Source organism: Phyllostomus discolor, chromosome 2, assembly GCF_004126475.2.
Source record: "Phyllostomus discolor isolate MPI-MPIP mPhyDis1 chromosome 2, mPhyDis1.pri.v3, whole genome shotgun sequence".
In the NCBI taxonomy this organism is placed as follows: Eukaryota; Metazoa; Chordata; class Mammalia; order Chiroptera; family Phyllostomidae; genus Phyllostomus; species Phyllostomus discolor.
In genome coordinates, this window is record NC_040904.2 from 202,923,355 (window position 1) to 202,946,255 (window position 22,901).

Sequence of the window (22,901 nt, forward strand, 5' to 3'; positions counted from 1 at the left end):
GGGGCAAGAAAAGCCTCATTTTCACCTAACAGTTGTTTCCTAGAAAGGCCTCTTTCCGAAGCAACAGGCTGGCAACAGAAGCCCTGGCTGAGGTCTCTGCGCTTTTACATTGCAGTTGTGTGTCTCTGACACAGTGATAAAAGGAAAAGGAAAAGACAATGGCATTTATTTCTTACCATTACTTAAATACAAAGATTTTTCTAGCCCTGGCTGGCGTAGCTCAGTGGATTGAGCGCAGGCTGAGAACCAAAGCATCACAGGTTCGGCACATGCCTGGGTTGCAGGCCACGGCCCCCAGCAACCACACATTGATGTTTCTCTCTCTCTCTCTCTCTCTCTCTCTCTATCTCCCTCCCTTCCCTCTCTAAAAATAAATAAATAAATCTTTTAAGTACAAAGATTTTTCTGATAAACTCTTGAGTCAATTGCTAACTTCCATCACTTCCCCCAAAATTTACCTTTTTCATGACTGATGCATCTGTTCTGTAAAATATGAGACATTAAAAAAAAAGTGGCCTACTCCTGATTTTTATGAAAGCCTAAAAATTGTCTTAACCAAAAGAGAAATTCCTTAGTAAGTGGGGTTACCACATCTGTCCCCCAACAAAGAACTGGGACAAAAGGCCCCCCCTCACCGCCAGGTCGCTGTATATGTGGTCACCGAAATACAGCACTCGGGATCCCCTCCATCCGGTCAGCTTCAGAAACTCATATAAGTTGCCCTGCAATGAGGAAAACACAGGTATTGTATCTGTGACAGGTGCAGAGACCTGGGTATCACGCATGGCCCCAAATACTTATGTTTTTTAAAAAAACTTCAAAAAAATTACCTCACCTTTATAATTTACTTTAAATATCAAAATATAAAGATAAAAGCATGTTAGTATGAAATCTTTCAGGCCTTTCTTGTAAGTTGAATGTACTTTTCAAAAGAGAATCATCCTGTGGGTACCTCTTTGGAATGCTCCGTTTACACTTACCACGCTGTGACCCTCTTTCCAGGTCAAATATTGACCTGCCATGTGATTTCTGGTCCCGATACGTATACCACGACTCATTTACCCAATTCCCCGATGTCGGACATGTATGTTGTTCTCATTTACTTTATTATCTATTTTGTAAGTAACTTCACTCTTACAGCAGGTGGTTTAGCTACGTCTTAATCATCTTCTTAGGCTAATGTCCTAGAAGGGGAATGGCCGTTATCAAAGCTAATTTTTTCAAGGCCCAGTAAATAAACTTAATGCCAACTCTAACAGGTTGTTATATAAACCCACAAGAACTGCATCATGAAAAAAAAAAATCAATAAAAAAAAAACTTATTTCAGTTATACAATAAGAGTCAGCAATATAATCACTTTTTCCAAACATTTAATCCAAACATTTGCAAGCCTTATGTAATATATTAAAACTGTAGATAAAACAGATTCTCAGGAAATAATTACTAATTTGGGCAAGTAATATGCCACATGATTAAATGCCTCTTAAAAAAAATGTCTAGCCCTGGCTGGCATAGCTCAGTGGATTGAGCGCGGGCTGCGAACCAAAGCATCACAGGTTCGATTCCGAGTCAGAGCACATGCCTGGGTTGCAGGCCAAGGCTCCCAGCAACTGCACATTGATGTTTCTCTCTCTTTCTCCCTCCCTTTCCTCTCTAAAAATAAATATAAATAAATAAAATAAAATAAAAATGTCTAACCTTTCCTACCGGTATCTTAAATGTTATGTACTATGAGAAGTAATGCTTTACATTTTACTTTAAGAAATTGTTCAATGTAAGGTAATTGAGATATTGACTTCAGCTTAAATTCTGCTACCAAGTTGTCAACAGTCCACGGGAGCAGAGAGCACTCAGAACGGCCCCCGGCCCGGGGTGAGCCTCCGTGAACACCAGCTGTTATCGGTATCGCTGACCACACAAAGCAAAGTAACAAAAATGACGAACGGGTCACAAGGTACCTGCTTGTAAATCTGGCCTTTCTGCAACTTGTGGATTCTATCCCAGAGCAAGACGCCTTTCTCAGTCACCTTTCGGAAAGGTCTGAGAACAGAAACAGGAAGTGTTATGAGGCGGGTGGCCGCGCGGGCCATGTGCTACATGGAACACCACATGGACACGAAGGGGCTGCACCAGCCTGGGAGCCCGGAACCAGCTCCAACACAGCCCCTGGCCCTGGGCCATGCCTCCCAAGCTGCAGGCCCAGTGGCCAAGGACATGCAGTGGACAAAGAACTCCAGGGTCAAATATATTTGGAAAATACTATGCCCTATCCATATCCCCTTTTTAACAAGTTACTGATGGCTATGAAAAGTCCTCCTATACAGAAATTGTCTTTAACCCAGATTTGCCAAGTTTATTTGATGGTACAAAAAATTGGTTTTATGCAAAAAAAAAACCCTCTCTATTACACACACACACACGTTTTTGGAAATATTGTCTTAGTATATTTATCCAGCTTTATACTTGAAATTCAGGTGCTCCAAATCAGAGGACAGGCATACTATTTTATGATGGAAAATGGGAAATACCAAAGTCATTCCTCACGCTGGGGGTGCTAGTCCAAAGGACAGGAGACTGTTTGCCTGTAGTTTTTTAAGGTAACACTTATTTGCATTGTTTTTCTGATTAGAAAAATAGAAACTCACTGCAAAAAATACTGGAAATGCAAAAAAAAATACAATGGAGAGAAGGAAAACCACCCATAATTCTAGTGTGTAGGTGCAAACACATTTCAGTAGATGTCTATGGTCTTTCTGCATCTGTGTCTTTCCCCTTTCTGATGAACAGAAGATGAGGATCATCTGTGCACACTGGTCATACCTTTTTTTCTCTAAGGTTGTGACAAATTTCCCATGTGATTACATATTCTTCAGATATCATTTTCTACAGTCATAATGCATCCTCACCACTGTTTTTTCAACTGCACCATTTTCATGGATGCATAATATCCCCTCATATGGATATTGCTGACCTTCCATCATTATAAAATAACACCGAGATGGATATAAGTGGAGGATTATTCAGCTCTCATTCCAGGCACCCAGAACAAAGGCAAAATTAAATGGGTGCAGTGAGGGGCTGTGCTGTGCTGGGAACAGCGCCTCCACAACCACCCCCCACACACAACCGCCCCCCAAAATCGCCCCCACAACCACCCCACACACACAATCGCCCCCCAAAATCACCCCCGACAACCATTTCAATATGTCTGAGGTGTTATGCATCAACCTCACCCTCCCTGCAATTACTTGCTAAAAGAATTAAAAATCAAAAACTTTAATGTCAGATGCTCATGATTTCCAACGGAATTTCGCCAAGACACACTGAATCTTACGTCTTCACAGCAGCAGATGAGAAAAACCTGGTCCCCTGGAAGGACAGATACTCACCTCCGCTTATCATTAAAGAAGTTTGGCTTCTCGGCCTGAACAATGACCACGTCAAACAGGTCCCTCCAGTCCTTTCCCACGATGTACCGCATCCCTTTGTCCCTAAACAACACGTCAGCCGGGTTAGTCTAACACTGCAGGGGTGAACTGTTTTTGCAACTTTTTCTCGCACAATTCCAATTGTGAAAGGCAGTGCAAGCAGGGAGCTGGAAGCGAGGGAGCCAGGGACACACAGAACCACTTACACAAAGCTACTGGGGCTGTTGGTGATGAGAAACATCTTCTTGCCGTGATCAGCCAGCTTGGCCAACACTGCACGGGTCTGCTCAGCATAGCAGATGTACTTCTCTAGGAGCCAAAAAAGAAAAACCCCACACAGGGATTCACGTGCGGTCACTCAGCCTGTAAGTGCTTACTAAATGGGGCCTGCAGGCCCAGAGCTGTCCAGGGCACATGGGGGAAGAGGAGGAAGTCTTAAGGACGCCTGCGTCAGGGCAGGCTGTCAGCATCAGACGCATCCATAGCCAAGACCCTGCCCCCTCCCCTTAGGGGAAAAAACTAAGGGGCTGTAGCGGCCAGCGCCTCGCCTTTGGAGTCAGGACTGTGTCAAGTTCTAAGACAAAGAGGGGGAAGATGGATGAGACCCAAGGATGCAGGGTCCTTGCATGGCACTCAGAAAGGTGCTGCAGCCTCTGCTCAGCGCCAGCGAGGAAAGTAAAATGCCTGTACAGTGCCATGGCCAAGGGCAGGCCCAAGACAGTCTTCATGGTAATGCTGAGTACGCACCAATGTCTGCTTCGATGGCTCGGTACATGATTCCTTTGATGTGCACGTCTCGAATTGAATCCTGTCAAGACACGTTTTTTAATCAGTGAACACGTGAGCCCAAGTAACAATACAAGTGAAATGGCATTCATGATAATGTCTGTCACTAGGAGCCTGGCAATCCAAGTACCATAGCTGGCCCCTGTGGGGAGAACTTAAGTGATAGTGGCAGTTTTCAATGCAGTCTGCAATAGGGTCGCTGCGAGGAGGTAACCTGTGTGGATAGTTCTGAAAAATGCCCCACACGATAAGCCATCTTTTATACGTAGTTTTGTGAACAAATGAGTCCAGGTCATCTGGGCCACGGGCCTCATTGTGCTTTTCATCTTTGCACCCATCCCTAGGTCCCAACGGCAGGCTCAGCCATCTAGGAAAAGATGCCCCACATGTGCCAAGAGCAGGCACAGCCCCACTCTCAGGTGACAATGAGTATGTCCTCTACACAGGTGGCACCCCTGAAGGCACCTGTGGCAGGGGACTGGGGTGCAGAGACACTGGGCCATGAGCCTTAGAAAACTGGTGGGCGATTTCTGCCCAGCGTGTGCACCCTGGGCTGTAAACTCAACCTTGATCACCTTCCAGCACAGGCGTATTTCAATGTGACATCGGCAGAAGGCAATGGTGAGGAGCAAGCCAGAGCCAGACCTCCTGGCTTGACATCTAGGCTCTGCTACTTATTAGCTGTGTAACTGTGGGCAAGTTCCCCAGCCTCTCTGTGCCTCCGTTCGTCTATAAAATGAGGGTGACGATGGCAGTATCTACCTCAAGGCACTGCGGTGAGGATTTAATCAGTTAATATGCACAAAGCCCTCAGAAGAGCAATGCCCGAACACAGAAAAACCCTGCCTGCGTGTCCACTCTTGGCGAACTTGTAATAGTAAAAGTAAAAACTGAACCTTTAAACAAGACGACTCTCCTCGTGAGTGCAGAGTGAGGGCTACATAACCGTAAGTGATTCTTAAAGTTTCTTAAACATGAAGTACTTGTGCACAAAAAAAAAACACTGGAAACTAAATATTTAAATTCAGTTCACCTAACACCAGACCGACACTGAAACTGTAATTCATCTTGTATCTGCCTAAACCCCATGATGCAGAGCAGCGAGAATCTCAAATCAGCCACATACAATTACAACATTGTAGTATACGAATATTGACCTTTTAGAATGTCATGTATTTAAATAAATATGTATTATATATTTTATATAAACATTTTTATAGCATGCTTAGAAATGTATAAGAAACATAGTAAATAAATAATACATAAACATTTTTAAGTAGTGAAAAAAGTTCAGCTTAAAGAATATATATAAACACATGAGTGGTGGTGGGGAAATGGAGCCAACTGTACTTGAACAACAATAAAAAATAAATAAATAAACAAACAAACACACATGAATGTGAATTAAAGTCTATAAATACAAAGTCATATAAATGAGGTGTGTGTACACCCATATAAATATTGAGATTTCCCTGTCTCTGTCTCTGAGTGGATCTCGGCACCCAGCTTCTGCAGGGCCTCAGCAAGCCCGCATGGAACCTGTGTGCACAGGGGAAGACGGGGCTCCCGTGGGCACTGCAGGCCCTGGGCCACCGCCTGAGATGGAAATGCCAAGTCTCTGGGTAGAGTCCCCCCCAGCCAGCGGCCGGGCTCAGGGTGAGCTGGGTACAGGCTGGACTGTAGCCATCACTCGCCCCTCTGGCCAGGTGCCCTGGCCCTGGCCCTGGGTCAGAAAGAATTAGAAATCCAGGAAACTATATGAGCACTCTCGTCTTTTAACAACAAATGGGACTGATTTCTAATTCTCCTAACATGACACCTTACCATTTTCAGCGACAAACCGCAAACACAAGAGCTCCCAGGCAAAGGGCTATTTCAAACACCTAACCTACAAAGGAGCCTAAAAATTCTGTTCCTTCCACAGAAAGGCAACGGGGATGCAAAGCCACAGCCTCCTACTGTCGACACAACCTTGACGTCTTTGTACAGGTGGACAGGCTCATAGTCGATGTTGTTCTTCAGGAAGTACTCGTTCACGCAGGACAGCAGGGTCATCTCCGGCAGCGAGAAGATGTCCATGAACTGCTTCATGGTGTTGCCATGGGAACTCTGCGGGGGGGGCAGACTTTAGAAATGGAGGCCAATGCCCCAGCAGGGCCAGACATGACCTTCACTGAGGGGCATTCCGGTCAACATCTGCATCCCTCTCCATGAGAAAAGGGAAATTCTAACAACAAAAAGTAAAAATGCTCACCTTGTTCCTATCACTCACAACAGAGCTGACATTTCCCTCTAAGTGTAACGCACACCCAAGAAAATGCCCCGATCCCCCCTCCCAAGTGTAACCAGCCTCCCCCTTTCCCACTCACTCAACTCCCAGCTCGCGCCCTCACCAGACTCAGAGGAGAACCAGGACACAGGCTGCTGCCCTTGGAATGGCAGAAAAAGCCACTTAACTCTCCTGGGTTCGAGCCCCTCACGAGCCTCTGTGTGAGCTTGAAAAAGAGCCTTTCTCTGAATGCCTGCACGTTACAGCAGTTCACCAGCTGACCAGCCACCTGCCAGGGCGATTTAACAATGCAAACAAGACAATGTACCCAACAGGACAGGAAGCAAAAATGCAGAGAGCAAAGAGAACCACAGACGTCAGAACTGGCTGCCCTCAATCTCAGGGGAGGCGACAGCCACCCCACTAACAGCCCCCAGTGACTCAATCCAGAAAGTGGGGGCACCTCAGGGAGGTGGTGGAAAAGAGAGTAGGTACGAGGAAGGTGTAGAGAGCCTTCGTCGGGGAGGGAGGAAAGGGTAAAGGAAGGAGAACCAGGAATGAACCCGTGGAGCCTGTAACACACACATCTCTCTCAAACCTTGGGTCTCTCAGAACACAACCCCACATTTCCTTGTCAGCTCCCTGTGGGCAGTCAGAGAGTCTAGGGATTCAAGCCCCTCAGTCTCCCAGGCCATGCTTTGCAAAGGAAAAACACAGGCTGCTTTAGATAAATAAAGCATTTCTCATTACCTTTCCGTAAAAGTCGCTCATCTGTTCCAAAGGCACGTGGGACCCCTCGTACATATCAATGACTTCTTCGTCGGGGACAACGCTGAGGCCCCTGGGAGAATGACAGGCGGTGAGGTTTAACAGCCCAGCCAGCGAGGGCAATGACTGTCACACCTCTGGCAATGACTGGGGTTTCCCTACCGAGGTGTCAGACACTGTCACAAGGAGGCAAGGTGTGCCACCAGTAACTGCTACAAATGACAGGCAAAGTGCTACTATTACTACTGATGCCATTCTAATGGCAACAAGAGCAGAAAAATAACAGTTACTATTACATGGCACCTACTATACCCCAGATATGAATGCCACATAGTCCTTTACCTACTTCTCAGCAATGCTAGGGGAAAGACACTATTATCTCTTTTTTTCCAGCAGAGGCAACTGAGACACAAAAAGGTCAGGTACCTTCCCCAAGGTCACCCAAGTAGCAGATGGTGGGTCAGCACTGGGTCCCAGGCTTTGTGGCTTTTCAACCACCATGTTACACTGCCTCCCTCAACAAGGTACAAGCTCTTCTAATTACTTACTTTGGGGTTGTTGTTGTTGTTTTATGTTTTTAATACATTAAGGTGAGAAAGGCTTGATTCTGTCTCCATCATCCTGTACCCTCTCATACTACTGTTGGCAACTGCCCTGCCTGGTTTCAGAATCTGTAATCCCCCGTGGCTAAAGCTGAGTAAAGGACCTTGGGACCATGAGCCACGTAGGAGACAAAGTTTATCTTCCCTGTAGGGGCACTACTTCTGCCCCCTTTGTCTTCACCCTGCTTAGCCCCAGGCAGATGACTGGGTAGCCAATGATGGGTAAGATGCCTCAAAAGAGGGACGACCTAAGACAGGCATGGTCATGAAGGGGCCCTCAGGGAAGGACTTGGGGGGCTATAGAAAAAGGGGGTGATGGACCCTTGCTCCTCAGCTTTGACATAGCCTGAGTCCTCATTCTGTCTGCAAGAAGTCTCCTAATCTCTTGGCTGCCTTACTTCCCCTGCCTAACTTAAGCCTGAAACAATGCTGGAGGTGGGTGCAGCCCTGTGCTGGAAAGAGCGGGTTCCCTAGGGTGATCAGGCCTAAGAAAGAATGCCTAAAATCCTATGAAACCTACTTTGCTAATATCCTCAATTTAAATGATAAGGGTCCAAGCATAGAATGAGTTTGTTTTCCCAAAGTCTTATAGTCCTTTAGCTAACTGACCCTCACTCAGAGTAAGCCCTTGGAGTTCTTTGTATGTTATCTATTGTTTGATCCTTAGTGCCTGACAATGATTGATGATGAGCTTTACCTGTATTCTTGTGCCAAGAAAAAAACTAAATCTGGAGTCAGCGTGGCTGGGTTTCAGCCCTGCCTCTGCCACCAGCGCTGAGAGCAGATGCCTTTACCCAGGGCTCAATGGCCTCGTACTTCCTCACCTGGAATCGCACACTCTAGCATGCTAAAGGGGGCAGGCCTGCTCCTCTACCCCCTTCTTTAGAAGAAACAGACACTGTGATGAGGGGCCACAGAAGGAGCGGGCCAAACAGCACACTGTGTTACAACAGGAGCAGAGATCACTCAAGAAGAATTTTAGTCACTCAAACAAATAGGTTGCTCAAGGTAAAAATATAAATTACTTGGCCAATATTAAAATGCATACAAAAAACGATTTACATTCGGGATGTCACTTCAGTGAACATTTAATTTCAGCCTCTTTCCTCCATTCTCCACCTTCATGTAACTTTTAAAAATATCCGAGTGGATTCATTAATATTTTGCCTCTGATCTCAATTAACTTGTTACAACTACTGGCCTTTGAAAACAAAACAGGCACTGTACTTCCGTTTATCTTTGTTCCAGAAATCAGATAAGACACTGGCACTGAACCAGATCATTCCAGACGGTGACCTTGGACAACAGCTCGAGCTCAGGTAGCAGCAGTCAGCTGTGCACACCCCTCGGGTTTTAACGCTTGGAAGGAAAATACAAAAAGTAGAAGAAATTCTGCCGTTGAGTTCCCTGCCTCCACGATAGACCGACCCAACCCGTCGGAAGCCATGGCTCTCTCTACCTGCAGTCACAGGCACCTGGCCGCACCAGACAATTAAGAGCACAGGATCATGTGACGCCAGAACAGCAAAGAAAAAAAAAAAATATTTCAGGCTGAGGCGTAAGGAGAGGCCTCACCACAAGTCGGCCCTGAAGCAGGGTCGGGTTTTCAAGAAGCAGAGAAGAAGGAAACTATCCTGGTAGACGGGCTGCCAGCATGAACAGATGCCAAGCAGGGAGAAAGGAGAACTCAGGGGAAAGGAACACACGGTTACTTGCACCTGCCAGCATCCACGCCCTCTGAGACCGGTTGAAACTGTAGGGAAGAGAAACTCCCCTTTGCCTCTCGACCTGGAAAGCCTGGTAACTCCGCACGGAGGGAGCTATCCCAGAGAGCAAGAGAGCCTAGAGATGGAAAGAGTGCTGATGACATCCATTTGGGCCCTGGAGCTGGCCGCACCTGCGCCGGGCACTGCCCTTGGACTGTACAAGCAGTGAGCCAATACTGCGTTTCATTTAGCCAGCCTGAGCTGGCTTGCAGTCACTTGCAGCTAAGAGTCATAACCAACCCAGTGAGTGAAGGAGTCGTGTGTGCAAAAAGAGGACGCTAACAGGAAACCTGACAGAGGTGGCTCTCGTCTCCCGAGAGTGGGGAGCCATCCGGGATTTCGGGAGAGAGGAGAGGGTGGTTGAGGAAAGTGCTTTCGGTAAATCAGCAGAGCAACGATGCCTAGGATGGATTACTCTGCAGAAAACTCTAAGAGCCCAGGAGAGAAGGGCTAAAGTGTCTGGGCCAGGGAGCTTACTCTTACCTGTAGACAGTTCCCAGCTGGATGTAATGAAAAGCATCAATCTTCATCAACACAGCCTTCGAAAACACAAACACAGGCACAGGTTAATAATGCACCACAATCTACACACTGAATGAGGATTCCAGGTGTCATTATAAATCCTGCCAACGTGAAGCTGTCACAAGGAAGCACAGGCAAGTTTCTGACATCGTTGCTTGCTGATTAAAGCACCGTGCAAGTCATTACTGAAAGGTATGATGACGGGCTGTTCCCCCAAACAGCAAAAGGGCCCACTGGAAATAAAACGGTATCTCCCAAATTGCTACATGCATTCGTGCTTTTCCCATCACATTCTCTTGAAAAAGACTTGATGCAAAGAGGTTTTGAAGAATTCAGTTTTGCAGTCCCAAAGAACATGAATTTTTTAATCAATTTATGTGCTGAGCAAAGAAAAGCACCAAGAGTATGTTTTATCCCCAAACACCATTAAACTAGAAAAACAGGAGAACTGAACCTACCCGCTGCACGTCATAATGAAGTCCACGAATTGCAAAATTTGGGTCGTATTCATACTTCCTGATTTCGGTGGGGTACTGAGAAGAAAGAAAGAAACCAGTTTTAGCTAACCAAGTGTGTACTAGGTTCAAGGTAGTGTCCAGATGTGTCCCTTGTACAAAGGCCAAGGGGGCTGATGCACCGCGGTGGGAAGGTGGGGTCAGAAGGGATAAATCACATCGTGTCCCTCTGCTTCTGGACCCTGGGCCTCCCAGCCCCAGAGCCCTCCACCCAGCCCCGCTCCCTGTGCATCTGCCCAGCACAGGTGGGGCCTCATCCCCCCAACTTCTCTCATCTTCACTGCTCCCTCCCCTCCTCCCCTCCGCCCCAGACTCCCAGAGCTCTGACCCCAGACTTACATCTGCTTCTTCCTTCCTTGGTACAGTGTCACCCACCATTCAGCTCCCATCTGAGTACCCCCATGTCGCAGCCCCACGACGTGCCCGTTACCAGGTTTCACAAAGACACCACAGTGGAACACTATTCAAAGGGGCCCCTCCATGTAGCTTTCATTACACTTCCCATTTGGACAGCAGGCCACTGCCACCCTCCATGGGCTGGAGGGACCCCACGGCTGTCAGGACAGCGTCCCCCGACTCAGGCATGGAGGGGCCCTTTCTCAGCACGTGGCTCCAGTTACCGCTCCAACACTCTGACTCAGAACATGCACGGCTTTGGGGGGCAGCTCAGCTCCCCTGGTATTTGCTGGTTATTAAGCCATTGCTCAAACGATGCAAACAAAAATAGCAGCTCCCTCCTTATCTACTGCACCAGGCACCCGAGGCCTCCCCTCCTCCCCGAGGATCAGAACTGGAACACCAGCTATGCCGCTGACAGCACCGAGGACCCAAGCACCGCTGGCCCTGCCATTCCCACTTCACTTGAGCAAAAACCTTTTTTTGCTCAAAGGCACCGGATGAAACAACCTGGCCTGGGCCTCAGAGCTGGTGCGCGGTGGGTGAGGAGTCAGGCACCAGCCTCTGCTCTCCCCACAGCCTCCGCCCTCAGAGCACAGATCTGCAGGACAGAACATCTACTCCTGAGTCTAGACAGGCTGTGTCACCAGAATCTTCCAATCACAATGTAAACTGCCTAAGCAAAAACCCAGGTGCCTGCCTTCCTGCAGCAAAAAAATGCTTGCGGCCACAGGGAACACCTCCAGACTACATTTCCTACAATGCTCTAGGGCAGGGGCCTCCGACCTTCGGCCCCAGGGCTGCACACGGTTGAGGATGAGGATGGCTATGAATGCAGCCCAACGCAAAATTGTAAACTTACTTAAAACCTTTTTTTGCTCATCAGTTTTTATTCGTATTTTTGTATTTAACATGTGGCTCAAGACAACTCTTCTTCCAGTGTGGCCCAGAGATGCCGAAAGGTTGGACACCCCTGCCAGGCAACACAGACTGCAGTGCAGGGGCAGAGTTTGGGGTTCAGTGGGGGTTGCGCGGTGGGGAGTGCAGGTTTACTACACTGAGTACCTGGATTAACATTTCCTGAACCCCGAAAGGTTAAATAATCCATAGCCTCGTCATTCTGGAGTCCACATGTCTCCCCAGAAGCAGGACCCTGGCAGACTGAGCACCACTGACCTGCTTGCCTGGCGCAGAAGTTTCTTCGGCTACACGGAGCTTGTGAAAAATGAGGTAAACAGAGCCCTCTGCAAACAGAGTTGGAGCCACCGTCCCAGGGGAGCTGCCCTGCATGCCTTGCTCCTTGAACCTTTAGAATGTTTGACTTGGGCAAAATAACCTTTGCACCGGACCAATGCAACATCATCTTCCAAACAACTGTCAGTAGAGCCAACAGGAAAGCTGACCTGAGCCCAATGGCGTGATACAGACATTCATGAGAATCGGTGCTGTCTGTGTACAGCTGAAGAAGAACAGTTTATTACCCCCAATAGGATTTTCTTCTATCTGTGCCATTACTTTCCTTCCCTTTCTCACAAAACCCTGTTGCTGTTACTACATAATAGAAACACTATTTGGGTTTCTGCCTGAATCCATGCTTACTAGCACTGCAATTCTATAATCTCAAATAAAATCTTGTTGCCTCTCAAAAAAACACAAACGTAGGCAATAATCAACACGCACAGGAAACCTCTTTGCAAGGGCTGCGCTGCTCACTCCTCACGGCCGGGGTCACAGTGGCATGAGAAAATGTCCCAGCCCCACCAGGCTGAACCACAGACAGCGAGGTTGCAGCTCAAGCTGCACGAAGCGCTGACTCAAATGCCACGTTCAGGCTCATTTATCTGACACCTGCCATGCGTGCCAAGAAATCACTCCATGATATTTCCACTCATGGGCGTTCCCAAGAATTCAGAACACTGTGCACACTTCCCGTCCCCGGAACCCAACACATGCTCCACAGGATGCTTGACACTTCGCCACTCCCCTGAAGTGAGGCCACGGGACACCCCCCACTGGAGTCTCCTTTTAACGTGGGAGTGACAGATAAGGGAAAGGGCAGGAGGAAGGTGTTAAAGAGGTTACTGGGAGAGGGGCTTTTCCTGAGCCACGTGCCACACTGTTCTGGACACCATCTGTGCCTCTATTTACTCCCCCAGCATTAAGGGCACTTCCTGGTCGTTTTCCTGTTGGGTAGTCCGAGGAGGAGAGCCAAGGAGCCTGCCCAGGCTCACAGGGATAAACAGAGGTCAGGCCAGGACTCGAACCCAGGTCCACCCCAACCTGCCCCCACAACCAAGTCAGAACCAACCCTGAGCCACATACTACATGCTCATCGCCTCTTGTGACAGCAGTACCTGCCACATCAGGTGGCACAGTGAGTTTGCTGAGAGGACTCACGGTGACAGGGGGGCTGCCGACTGCTTTAGCTAAGAGACATGTGTGAATGAGAGTGCATATACTCTGAACGTGGACTGCTCAAAAGTCTGGCAGCTCCTTCCTGGAGCAAGGCTTATCTGGGCTTATCTGTCACTCTTGCTGCTTCTTGGGGAGCTACTCCTGATAGATGCACAGTGGTTTTCAAATGGTCCAGAGACCACAGAGGAACCTGGAGAACTGACAGAAGCAGCTGAAGGAGCCACCACGGGACAACACCTGATAAAGAATACGGGCCCAGGGCTAAGGGACCGCGTGTCAAATTCTAGTCCTACCAAGTGCTCACTGCAAGATCGTGTCTCTCTGAGCTTCGGTATTTTCATTTCCCAGGCGAAAATCACAAGAGCCCGGCCCTACATGAGAACAGAGAGGATGAAGCCAAAGGATGCCAGTGGGAGATCAGCCCAGTCTCCCCAGCACACAGCAGCTGCTCCAGAAAACTGAGCCGCTTTACTGCATGGGGAATCAGGGGGCCTGGGCTCTCGGGCCCCCTCCACTAGCCTCTGCTGCTCCCCCGGAAGACTTTAGGTGAGTCGTTTAACCTCCCTGGCCTCTCCCTTCGTAAGGAAAACGAAATGCTGGAACTGGGTGATGTCTGTGCTCCGCTCCTGGCCCTACACTGTGATTCCCCTTGCATGCAGCCAAGTCCCAAAGGTCCCCATGATGGGCCCCTTTCCAACACACACACACGGGCTTGCACGCACAGCACCTCACGGAATAGCCGGTCACAGTAACATCCGGTCGAGGAAGCCAAAGCCACTCCCAATGGCCAGGAGACCACACTTCTCTCCAATGGCCTATGGCTAGATGTTCTGGACCCTTCATAGTTTAGAAACGTTCCACCATCCTGAAAAGCATGACTCACCTCACATGTCATGAAAATTACTAGTATCCCTAAAAGCAGGAAGAAATATAATAGATAAAAAAGTTTTGCTCGGGATTTTTATTTTGCTCGGAAGTTTTATTAAAACTTCTTATTTTGGCCCAGACGGGTGTCCTTCAGTACCCGGATCTGTTCCAGCTGTGGGTGCAATCCGGGCAGGCTGCTGTGTGCGGACAAGGAAAGACCAAGGTTCCCCGGAACACGCTGCACAAATGTCCCTGACAGGTTCGAGGAAAGTTAGCACTAAAACACTGCGGAGAACCCTGGAGACCCCATATGTCCCATCCCCACCGACCTGCAGCTTGGCCACGCACCCATTCCCGGCTAACGACAGAGCTCTGGCTGCGGCTCATGACCTGGACACTACAACACTGCCCATGAGTTCCTGGGGTCCAGAGGCCAATAAGCATATCCATTTTTCAGAGGTCTCAGTTTGCTATTTAGAGGACCCTAAATTATGAGTCTAATTCGAGGCAGGGCAGAAGGGCAGAGAGGCAAAGCTCTCCAAATTCCACACAAAACACTCAGCAAGGGCAAATGAACTACACTAGAATGAGAGTTGCATGCCAGGCACGATACCCTCACTGATCTGTGGAATTCACCAAGATGTCAAGTATTTGCTGAGCACATACTTTGTGCCAGGGCCTGAGAATATGGCCATGAACACCACTGACACAGTCCCTGACCCTAAGAAGTTTCCACTCTACCATGGGAAGACAGACCATAAACAAGTAAAAAAACGCAATATCGTGCCTGACAGTGACAAGTACAACAAAGAAAATGCAGCCCAAGGGTTCAGAGAGCTGAAAAAACTAAGAGAAGCGAGGACTCAGGCAGCCCCAACAGACATCCCGAAGCAGAGGAAATGGCAAAGGCCCGAAAGGCAGGCTCGAGACTGGGAGCTAGAGGAGCAGCAAGCAGCCTGGTGTGGCTGCGGCAGAGAGCAGGCAGGTGGGAGGTGAGGCCGGTGGGGAAGCGGGGGCCTGGGAGCCCTGGGGGCCTCCTATGTCATTACAAGGGTGACGGGCAGGCTGGGTGGGGGCGGGTGTGGAGCCCAGGAGTGACACGATCGATATTTAAAGGTTCATTCTCGCTGCCAAATGGAGATCAGACTAAGGAGCAAGAACAGAGAAGCAGGGAAACAAGTCAGGAAGCCACTGCACCGCCGGGCGGGAGGTGAGGTGGCAGCAGGGGGAAGGTGAGAAGCAGGTGCAGTCGGATGCACACTGAATGAACATCCTCTGCGTGAGTGAGAGAGGGCTCGCGTCTGCACAGGGTGAATCCTCCCCAAGGGAACAGCATGGGAAGCGGAAAGGGGAACCTGGCAGTGAGACGTGACAACAGGCACGACCTGGTCAAGGCCAACGTCATAGGTAAGTCCCATGGACAATGTGTCCCCTGGATAAGAGGTGACGACAGCAGCACTTTCCCTACGAGGTCTTCCTCCCCCAAACCCATAGCCCTCGTCTGACCGTAAGGAAAACACGAGACAAATCCCAAGACAAGGGCATCCCAACGAGTGCCCTTCCAACCTGTCAGGGTTCTCAAAAACAAGGAAAGGCCGAGAAACTGTCACAGCCAAAGGGAGCAGGAACAGGACATTACGTAAAAACTAAGGATGCCTGAATCAAGTCCAGACGTCAGTTAATAATAATAATAATAATAATAATAATAACAATAATTCGTTACTGCTGTGCCGTTGGTTGTGATAAATGTACCGCGGTAATGTGGATTCAGTCCACATTACCGCTTGCCAGCTGCCACCTCAGAAACCTTACGGGTAAGAGTAACCTTGGCATTGAAAGGAATTCATTCATTCTACTCCTGATTACATGAACCTACACATGTGATAAGAAGACACAGAACTACACAGACCCAGTAAACCAATGTCAATTTTCTCATTTTTTAACTATTACACTTTAGTTATTTGAGATGTAACCAGTGAGGAAGACTAGCTGGAAGGGACAGAAGACCACTCTGTGCTCTCTACGCAACTTTCTGTGACTCTATAATTACTTTAAAAGAAAAAGAAAAAAATGTTCACATGTTAACATTAGAGGAAACCAGGTGTAGGACACACAGACAGGCGCTCTCTGTGTTACCTTGGCAGCTTTTCTGTAACTCTCAGACTCCTCTAAAATTAAAAGATTATTTGTTTCCAAAAAAGAGAGAGGGGACCCGCAGCATCTGCTGAGCGATCAGATGTGGAATGGAGGAGAACCTCAGGGGTTGCGGCTAATGTTAGACTTTAGACGGAACACCAGGGGGGCGTCGGTGTCATCAATGATCAGGATGCCGAGGAGGGTGCGGATGTCGGACACGAACTCGAGAACTCTTCTCAGACTCCCTTTCTATCCCTCAGTGGGCATCCAAAATGAAGGTGCAGATACAGTAATTATCCAGATTCTTTATTTCTATTGTGCAAACATGTTCTTATAAAAGAAATAAGAAAGAAAGAGGAAGAAAGAAGAAAGAGGAGGAAGGAAGGAAGGGAAGGAGGGAGGGAGGGAGGGAGGGAGGAAAAAAGAGAGAGAGGAAGGAACAGGGTAATTAAGCAGAAGCTGGAAGTTTACATTTGCTCTTTGGGAAGATGCTAAATTGCCCACTTGCTGTTCTATTACTGCATCTCGAAGCAGATGTCTTTCCAACTCCACAAGCACACGCAGTCTTTGGCAGGAGAACCAGTGCCAAAGCCAGTGCATTCAACAGCATCTTAGAAGAATTATTTTCAGATCCAAATAAAGAGAAAAATGCGCGTAAGCATAATGGACTCTATTAATACGCCCGATATAATTAGTGTTATGACACACTTTTCTTATCCAAGCGGCGAACATACATAATGGGAATGAAATTTCAGTGATCTTAAATCTAGAAGCTTTTCTAATCATAATCATGGTAACCGCCTTTCCCCCAAATCTTGTATTTTTATCTTCCTAAATTTTTAAATCTTCACAGACACTTTATTTTCTCATGAACAATAAACCCAAAGGATGGAAATGACAGGTGTTATGCACCCCACAGGGGACAACACGGAGTAAAGGAAAGAGCACGTGCACTTGGAAATGAGCAGACTGAAGCACAAATCCTGGTTCTGCCTCCCCCTGATCTTGTGGCCTTGACCTACTGCCTTAACTCCATAAGCCTCAGTGTCCTCACCAGTAAAACAGAGGCATCTATTTGCAGGGTCGTCATGCAGACTGGAAATGGTAAAGCCAGGATCTGAACCCCAGCAAATCAGGTTCTAGAACCTGTGTGTTTGGTACCTAGCAGACAAGCAACAGGCGGTGCTGTTCGTGACGACCTTAGTTTTACAGGTGATATCAGGGTTGCAGCATATGACCTGGGACTTGAATGCCAGCACCCATGCCCACACCCCTTCAGCTTGATCTCCCGGTGGGGTGCTGGAGAGGTGGTGCAGGTTCACAGAGGGGAGAAGAGGGCAGGACCACCTAGCTCTTATTCTGCATCCACCCTCAGCGTCAAGGGAAAGGACCCTGGGTTAGACAGAAGAGAATCTCTTGAACGAAGGGAGAGATGTTGCTCAGTGGCCGGTGGCTCGATGGGCTGCCACCTGGTAGGGCGGCCATAGCTAACAAAGACAGCTGATGGCTTCGAGGCAGAGGTCAAGTTATTTTTGGCAAATACCATTTCTGCATTTTGGATGAGGACCAAATGAGCTGCTTATTAAATCCACTGATAACCAAAAGCTGAAGGGAATACACTGCATCAACTGGTGAGGATCCAAAACCAAGGGGAACTTTGGCAGCATTAATAAAGGTATGGTATCCAGAACCAGGGAGGCGATGGTCTCCCTCTATTCCGCACTAGTCAGACCCCACCTGCAGTGACAGCTCCAGTTCAAGCCCTTACACCTGAGAGGAACAGACCACGGCACACACAAAGGAGGGTGACCAAGATGATAAAAAGAGCCCTGGCCGGGTAGCTCACTTGGGTAGAGCATCATCATGATACACCAAGGTTGTGGGTTCGATTTCTGGTCAAGGCACATACAGGAAGCAACCAATGAATGCATAAATAAGTGGAACAACAAATAGATGTTTCTCTCTTTTCTCTCAAATCACTAAATTAAAAAAAAAATTTAAGATAGTAAAAAGAGGTCAAATGAGAAGGGCTGAAAGAACGATGAAGAATGATCATCCTCAGAAAGGAGAAGTCTCAGAGGGCACGGCGGGCGGCTGGTCTGCACCACACCCAACCTATTACTAAAACAGTCAAGTTTTCTGTTTCTAGGCTACTCACACCCACCCACTCCACCCACCCCCGGCCCACCTTTGCTGACAAACTCCTTCCAGACTGTGCTGAAATACCACCTTTCTTGATGTTTTCCCAGTTCCCTCAGGCAGAGAGAGTCGTCCCAAGCATCCCCCACACATGCCCCCTCCAGTCAGATGTCTGCAGAGGCTCCACCAGGTAGGTGGCTTCGTAACTCATCTGCCTGGAGGACTGACCCCCTCCCCGCCACCGAAAGGACTGCCCGGCCTCCAAGGGCGGAACCTGGGTCCTTCCTGTCTTCATCCTCCCGGCTTCTGTTCAAGGGCTTGGCAGAGAACAGGCACTTAGTAAGGGTTTCAGGACCGTGCAGAGGAATGAAGGAGGAGAAGAGATGGGTGGGGCAATCTCTGTGAAGGCAGAATTGTTCAACCCATGGATGACTCTCCCCCAAATCAGAACGGCCCCCCGGAGTAAGGCACTGGGGCCTCAGACGGAGACTCCAGGGGCACTTCTCGGGATGCTGCGGGGGTCCCCCAAGGGCACGAGTCCCCACGAGCTCTGAGGATGCCTCTCGTCCTGGCTCGAGAAAACTGTACTCACAGCAGCCTAGAGGGAAGCATGCTAGGCTTTGAGTGTTTCTTTTCTCCGTCCTTATTCTAGGACCTCAACAACACTATGTGCCAGAAGACGTTCAAAATTTTTTTTGCAAAAGAACATGATTCCAATCAGTGATGAGGGTAAAACATCGTGTAGTATAAGCCCTGACATTGATTTTGCTTTTTTGTAATGCAAGTGCCTGACTTGAAGCTTGATTTCCAAGGCGTCCATTTCAAAGAGGCACCCCCTTCGAATCTGGAATAAACACACTGCCAGCCACAGGACGAGGCCAAGGGCCGGGCCCCCTCCCCCTCCCGTGGCTCTTTGTTTCAGAGGTCATGGCTGATGCCAGTCAATGACCATTTGGGCTGCTTGTTTGTTTTCTCTTCCCACGCTTTGAAATCCGGTTCTTATGTTTTACATTCACCAATAAAGAGCGAGCCGAGGACACTGCGGACCCCCCACCCTCAACCCCAATAAAAGCAGAGCCCCAGGCCCCTGAACATGTGCTTTCTCGACGTCCACCTTGCTGTGCAGCCCCAGCTGTGCAGTGTATAATTTCTAGGTCTTGTAAATAATAAAGCTGTATCTTTCTGAAGTTTCCTGTATCTTTCTGAAGTTCCTGATGGTTATTGCTAAAGGGTATCTTCCAACTGTAATAAGAACCATAGGGGGCTGGTGCAGCCCCAACACTGGTTATTATAGACACAATGCCTAACATTTGAAGAATTCCTTCTAACCAGAACTCAACAGGCTGCCACCTCCTCAGACATGGGGAGAAGCTATGTTGCTGCTCTGTGAGAAAGGAGAGCACACACTCATTTTTGCAGATGAATCTCCACTGACAGATACCTAAAGATTAAAAAAAAACAAAAAAACTATCTTCTGGGTACAAGTTTCAGTTATGTGAGCAAGTCCCAAAGATCTATCCTACAGCATGGTACCTAGAGCAAATACTGTGCTCTATACTGAAGAATTGCTAAGAGGGTAGATTGTATGTGAAGTGTTCCTACCACACACACACAAATAACAATAACAACAATGAGGGGGGCAGGAGGCAACTTTGGGAGGTGATGGAGAGTCTGTGGCCTTGATGTGGGTGACGATGGTTTCACAGGTGTGTATTTATCCCCAGACTCGAGGAAGTGTATATGTTAATTATGTACAGCTTTTTCCATGCCATCATACCTCAATAAAATGGTTAATTAAAAAAATAACTATCTTCCTGGTAGAGTCCTTTGGAATGGAACAAAATCTCCTCACTCATTCAGCCACAATTTTCTAAATGACATCTATGTGCCAGGCGTGAGGCCGGGTCAGCTCATGGCTGCTCTTCACATGCCCACGGGACGGGAGAGGAGGAGGGGACGCCCCTGTGCTCTCACCCGGTGCTCGTTGATGAGAAGGTCCCGCGCAGCGTTGAATATCAGCGTGTGGAGGTGCTTGGAATAGAACACCAAGGTGTAGTCATAATCAAAGCCGTAGATCTCAATGTCCGACAGGCTCATCTCGTTGTTGGAGAAAATGGCATCCGGATTCAGCAGGTTGCTCATAATCGAAGGAACCAATTCTAGAAGTAAAGGAAACAAACACATTATACCATGTGATAAATAAGGGTCAGTACGACTTCCAACACAATGAGCAAACGAAAGTACGAGAGCCATCTGCTTTACCTGGAACACGTGATGCTGAGTGAGAGAAGCCAGTCACCAGGCACCTCACACGTGTGGTCCCACTCACGCGAGAGGTCTAGAACGGGCAAGTCCCTACAGGCAGAAAGAACGGCAGTGGCTGCCTGGGACCATGGGGTTGGGAGAAGGAGACTGACTGGGATGGGTACAGAACTTCTCTTCAGGGTGATGGAAATGTTCTAAAATTGATTACGGGGACGGCTGAAGAGTTGTTGTGCATATACCAGAAAACCTGAGTGGGAGGTGTTAAGCGGGTGATTTGTAGAGTATGTAAATAACACCTTGATAAAACTGTTATTGAAAAAGAATATTAGCAGCCCTGGCTGGCATAGCTCAGTGGATTGAGTGCGTGCTGCGAACCAAAGTGTCGCAGGTTCGATTCCCAGTCAGGGCACATGCCTGGGTTGCAGGCCATGACCCCCAGCAACCGCACATTGATGTTTCTCTTTCTCTCTCTCTCTCTCTCCCTCCCTTCCCTCTCTAAAAAAATAAAATAAAATAAATAAATAAATCTTTAAAAAAAAGAAAGAAAAAGAATATTAGCTTCAACATCATAGAAAGATTTGTTTTGTTTATAAAATAATACAGGTCAATTACAGATTTCAGGAAATAAGCAGATCATTGAATTTAAGTATCACAACTATCATGCCATCACCCAGAAAAACAACGATGAATATGTCGTGTGCTTCTTGCCAAGACTGTTCTAAGCCGACACAGCTGAGCTGGCACTATGCACACAGTTTCACAGGAAGGCAGCGAACAGGAAGAGCCTCATGGTGTAACATTTTGTGACAGGAACACCAACCATCCTATATTGCTAAAAGGATATGTAATGACAATCTTTCACCTTTTGTGAGGTCTGTGCACCAGAATTTACTTGAAACAGCTCATAAGGAGGCAAATGCTGAAGGCAGGTGTCTCTCTGGAGACAGGCACAAAACAAGCACCCAGACACTGAACTGTCCACATGGCACCACTAACTGGAAAAGTCTGTGTTCCTCTAATCTTTATGCTACCAAAGCCAACCTCCTGGCTCCATTATAGTAGCTGATACTGATTAGGCACTTACCACATACTACGTGCCGTTGTAAGTGCTTACGTTACCTCATGTCATCCTTACGAGGCAAGTACTCTATCCCATTTATATATGAGGACACTAGAGTCACACAGAAATTACATAATCTGCTGGAGGACACACGCCAATGAAATGGCAGAGCCCGGCTTCGAATCCGGGAAGTCCAGCTCTGGAATCTATGCTCTTGACTCCCTTCCCCAGGATTATGGGAATCAACAAGCATTGGAGAAAGGTGCATTTTTTTTTTCAAAAATAAAGTGGATTCAGTCCTTCAAACTTCAGTGCTTTAGAGTCTACGACGCTTCCCCTTTCCCTCCAGCTCACTTCTTTCTGACTAGGAATGGTCCATGTTATCCACTTGTGTTCTAAGGGCCACCTGAAATACCCAAAAGGTACCAATCTAGCAAGGTGACAGCTCTAAGCGGGGGCCGGTCCCAGGTGCAATTCTGGGCGTTTCAGAGGCCCCTTACAGTTTCGGGGCACGGAACCCTTTGAAAACCTAACATGCCCTAGCTGCTGTGGTTCAGCGGTTGGAGCATCGCCCCCTAAACGAAAGGTCGCAGGTGTGTATGATCCCCAGTCTGCAACCAATCGATGCTGCTCTCTCGCATCCATGTTTTTCTCTCTTCCCTCCTCTATCTCTGAAATCAATGAAAAAATGTCCTCAGATGGGGATAAAAAATATAATTTTTAAAAAAAAGAAAAAAAAACTAACAGAAGCTCTAGGATCCTTTCCCCAGAAAAACAGAGGTTTTGCAGAACATTTCAGGGAGATTGACCCCTGAACCTATCCATGGTCTCCAGTGAGGTTGCCTCATTACCCTAAGCTCAAACCCAGCCTGGACATCCCCACACAGGATTTCCAGGCCAGTGAGGGCAGGGGCATGGATGAGTGAACAAATGGGTGAATGAATTGACAGCCTAGATATGGCCGAC

The 22,901-nt window shown here is 47.9% G+C and overlaps 1 protein-coding gene across 1 annotated transcript in view; it reads right to left on the minus strand.

The window, feature by feature from the left end:
* NT5DC3 (5'-nucleotidase domain containing 3) overlaps positions 1 to 22,901 on the minus strand; it is a 45,817-nt gene that overhangs the window by 12,131 nt on the left and 10,785 nt on the right. The window contains exons 2-11 of the mRNA XM_028532294.2: positions 20,585 to 20,769; positions 10,601 to 10,675; positions 10,104 to 10,159; positions 7,235 to 7,325; positions 6,187 to 6,324; positions 4,177 to 4,237; positions 3,636 to 3,738; positions 3,391 to 3,492; positions 1,960 to 2,041; positions 636 to 722 (exon numbers count right to left, since the gene is read on the minus strand). Of these exons, the coding sequence (XP_028388095.1) occupies positions 636 to 722; positions 1,960 to 2,041; positions 3,391 to 3,492; positions 3,636 to 3,738; positions 4,177 to 4,237; positions 6,187 to 6,324; positions 7,235 to 7,325; positions 10,104 to 10,159; positions 10,601 to 10,675; positions 20,585 to 20,769 (980 nt within the window). The remainder of the gene's footprint in view (positions 1 to 635; positions 723 to 1,959; positions 2,042 to 3,390; positions 3,493 to 3,635; positions 3,739 to 4,176; positions 4,238 to 6,186; positions 6,325 to 7,234; positions 7,326 to 10,103; positions 10,160 to 10,600; positions 10,676 to 20,584; positions 20,770 to 22,901) is intronic.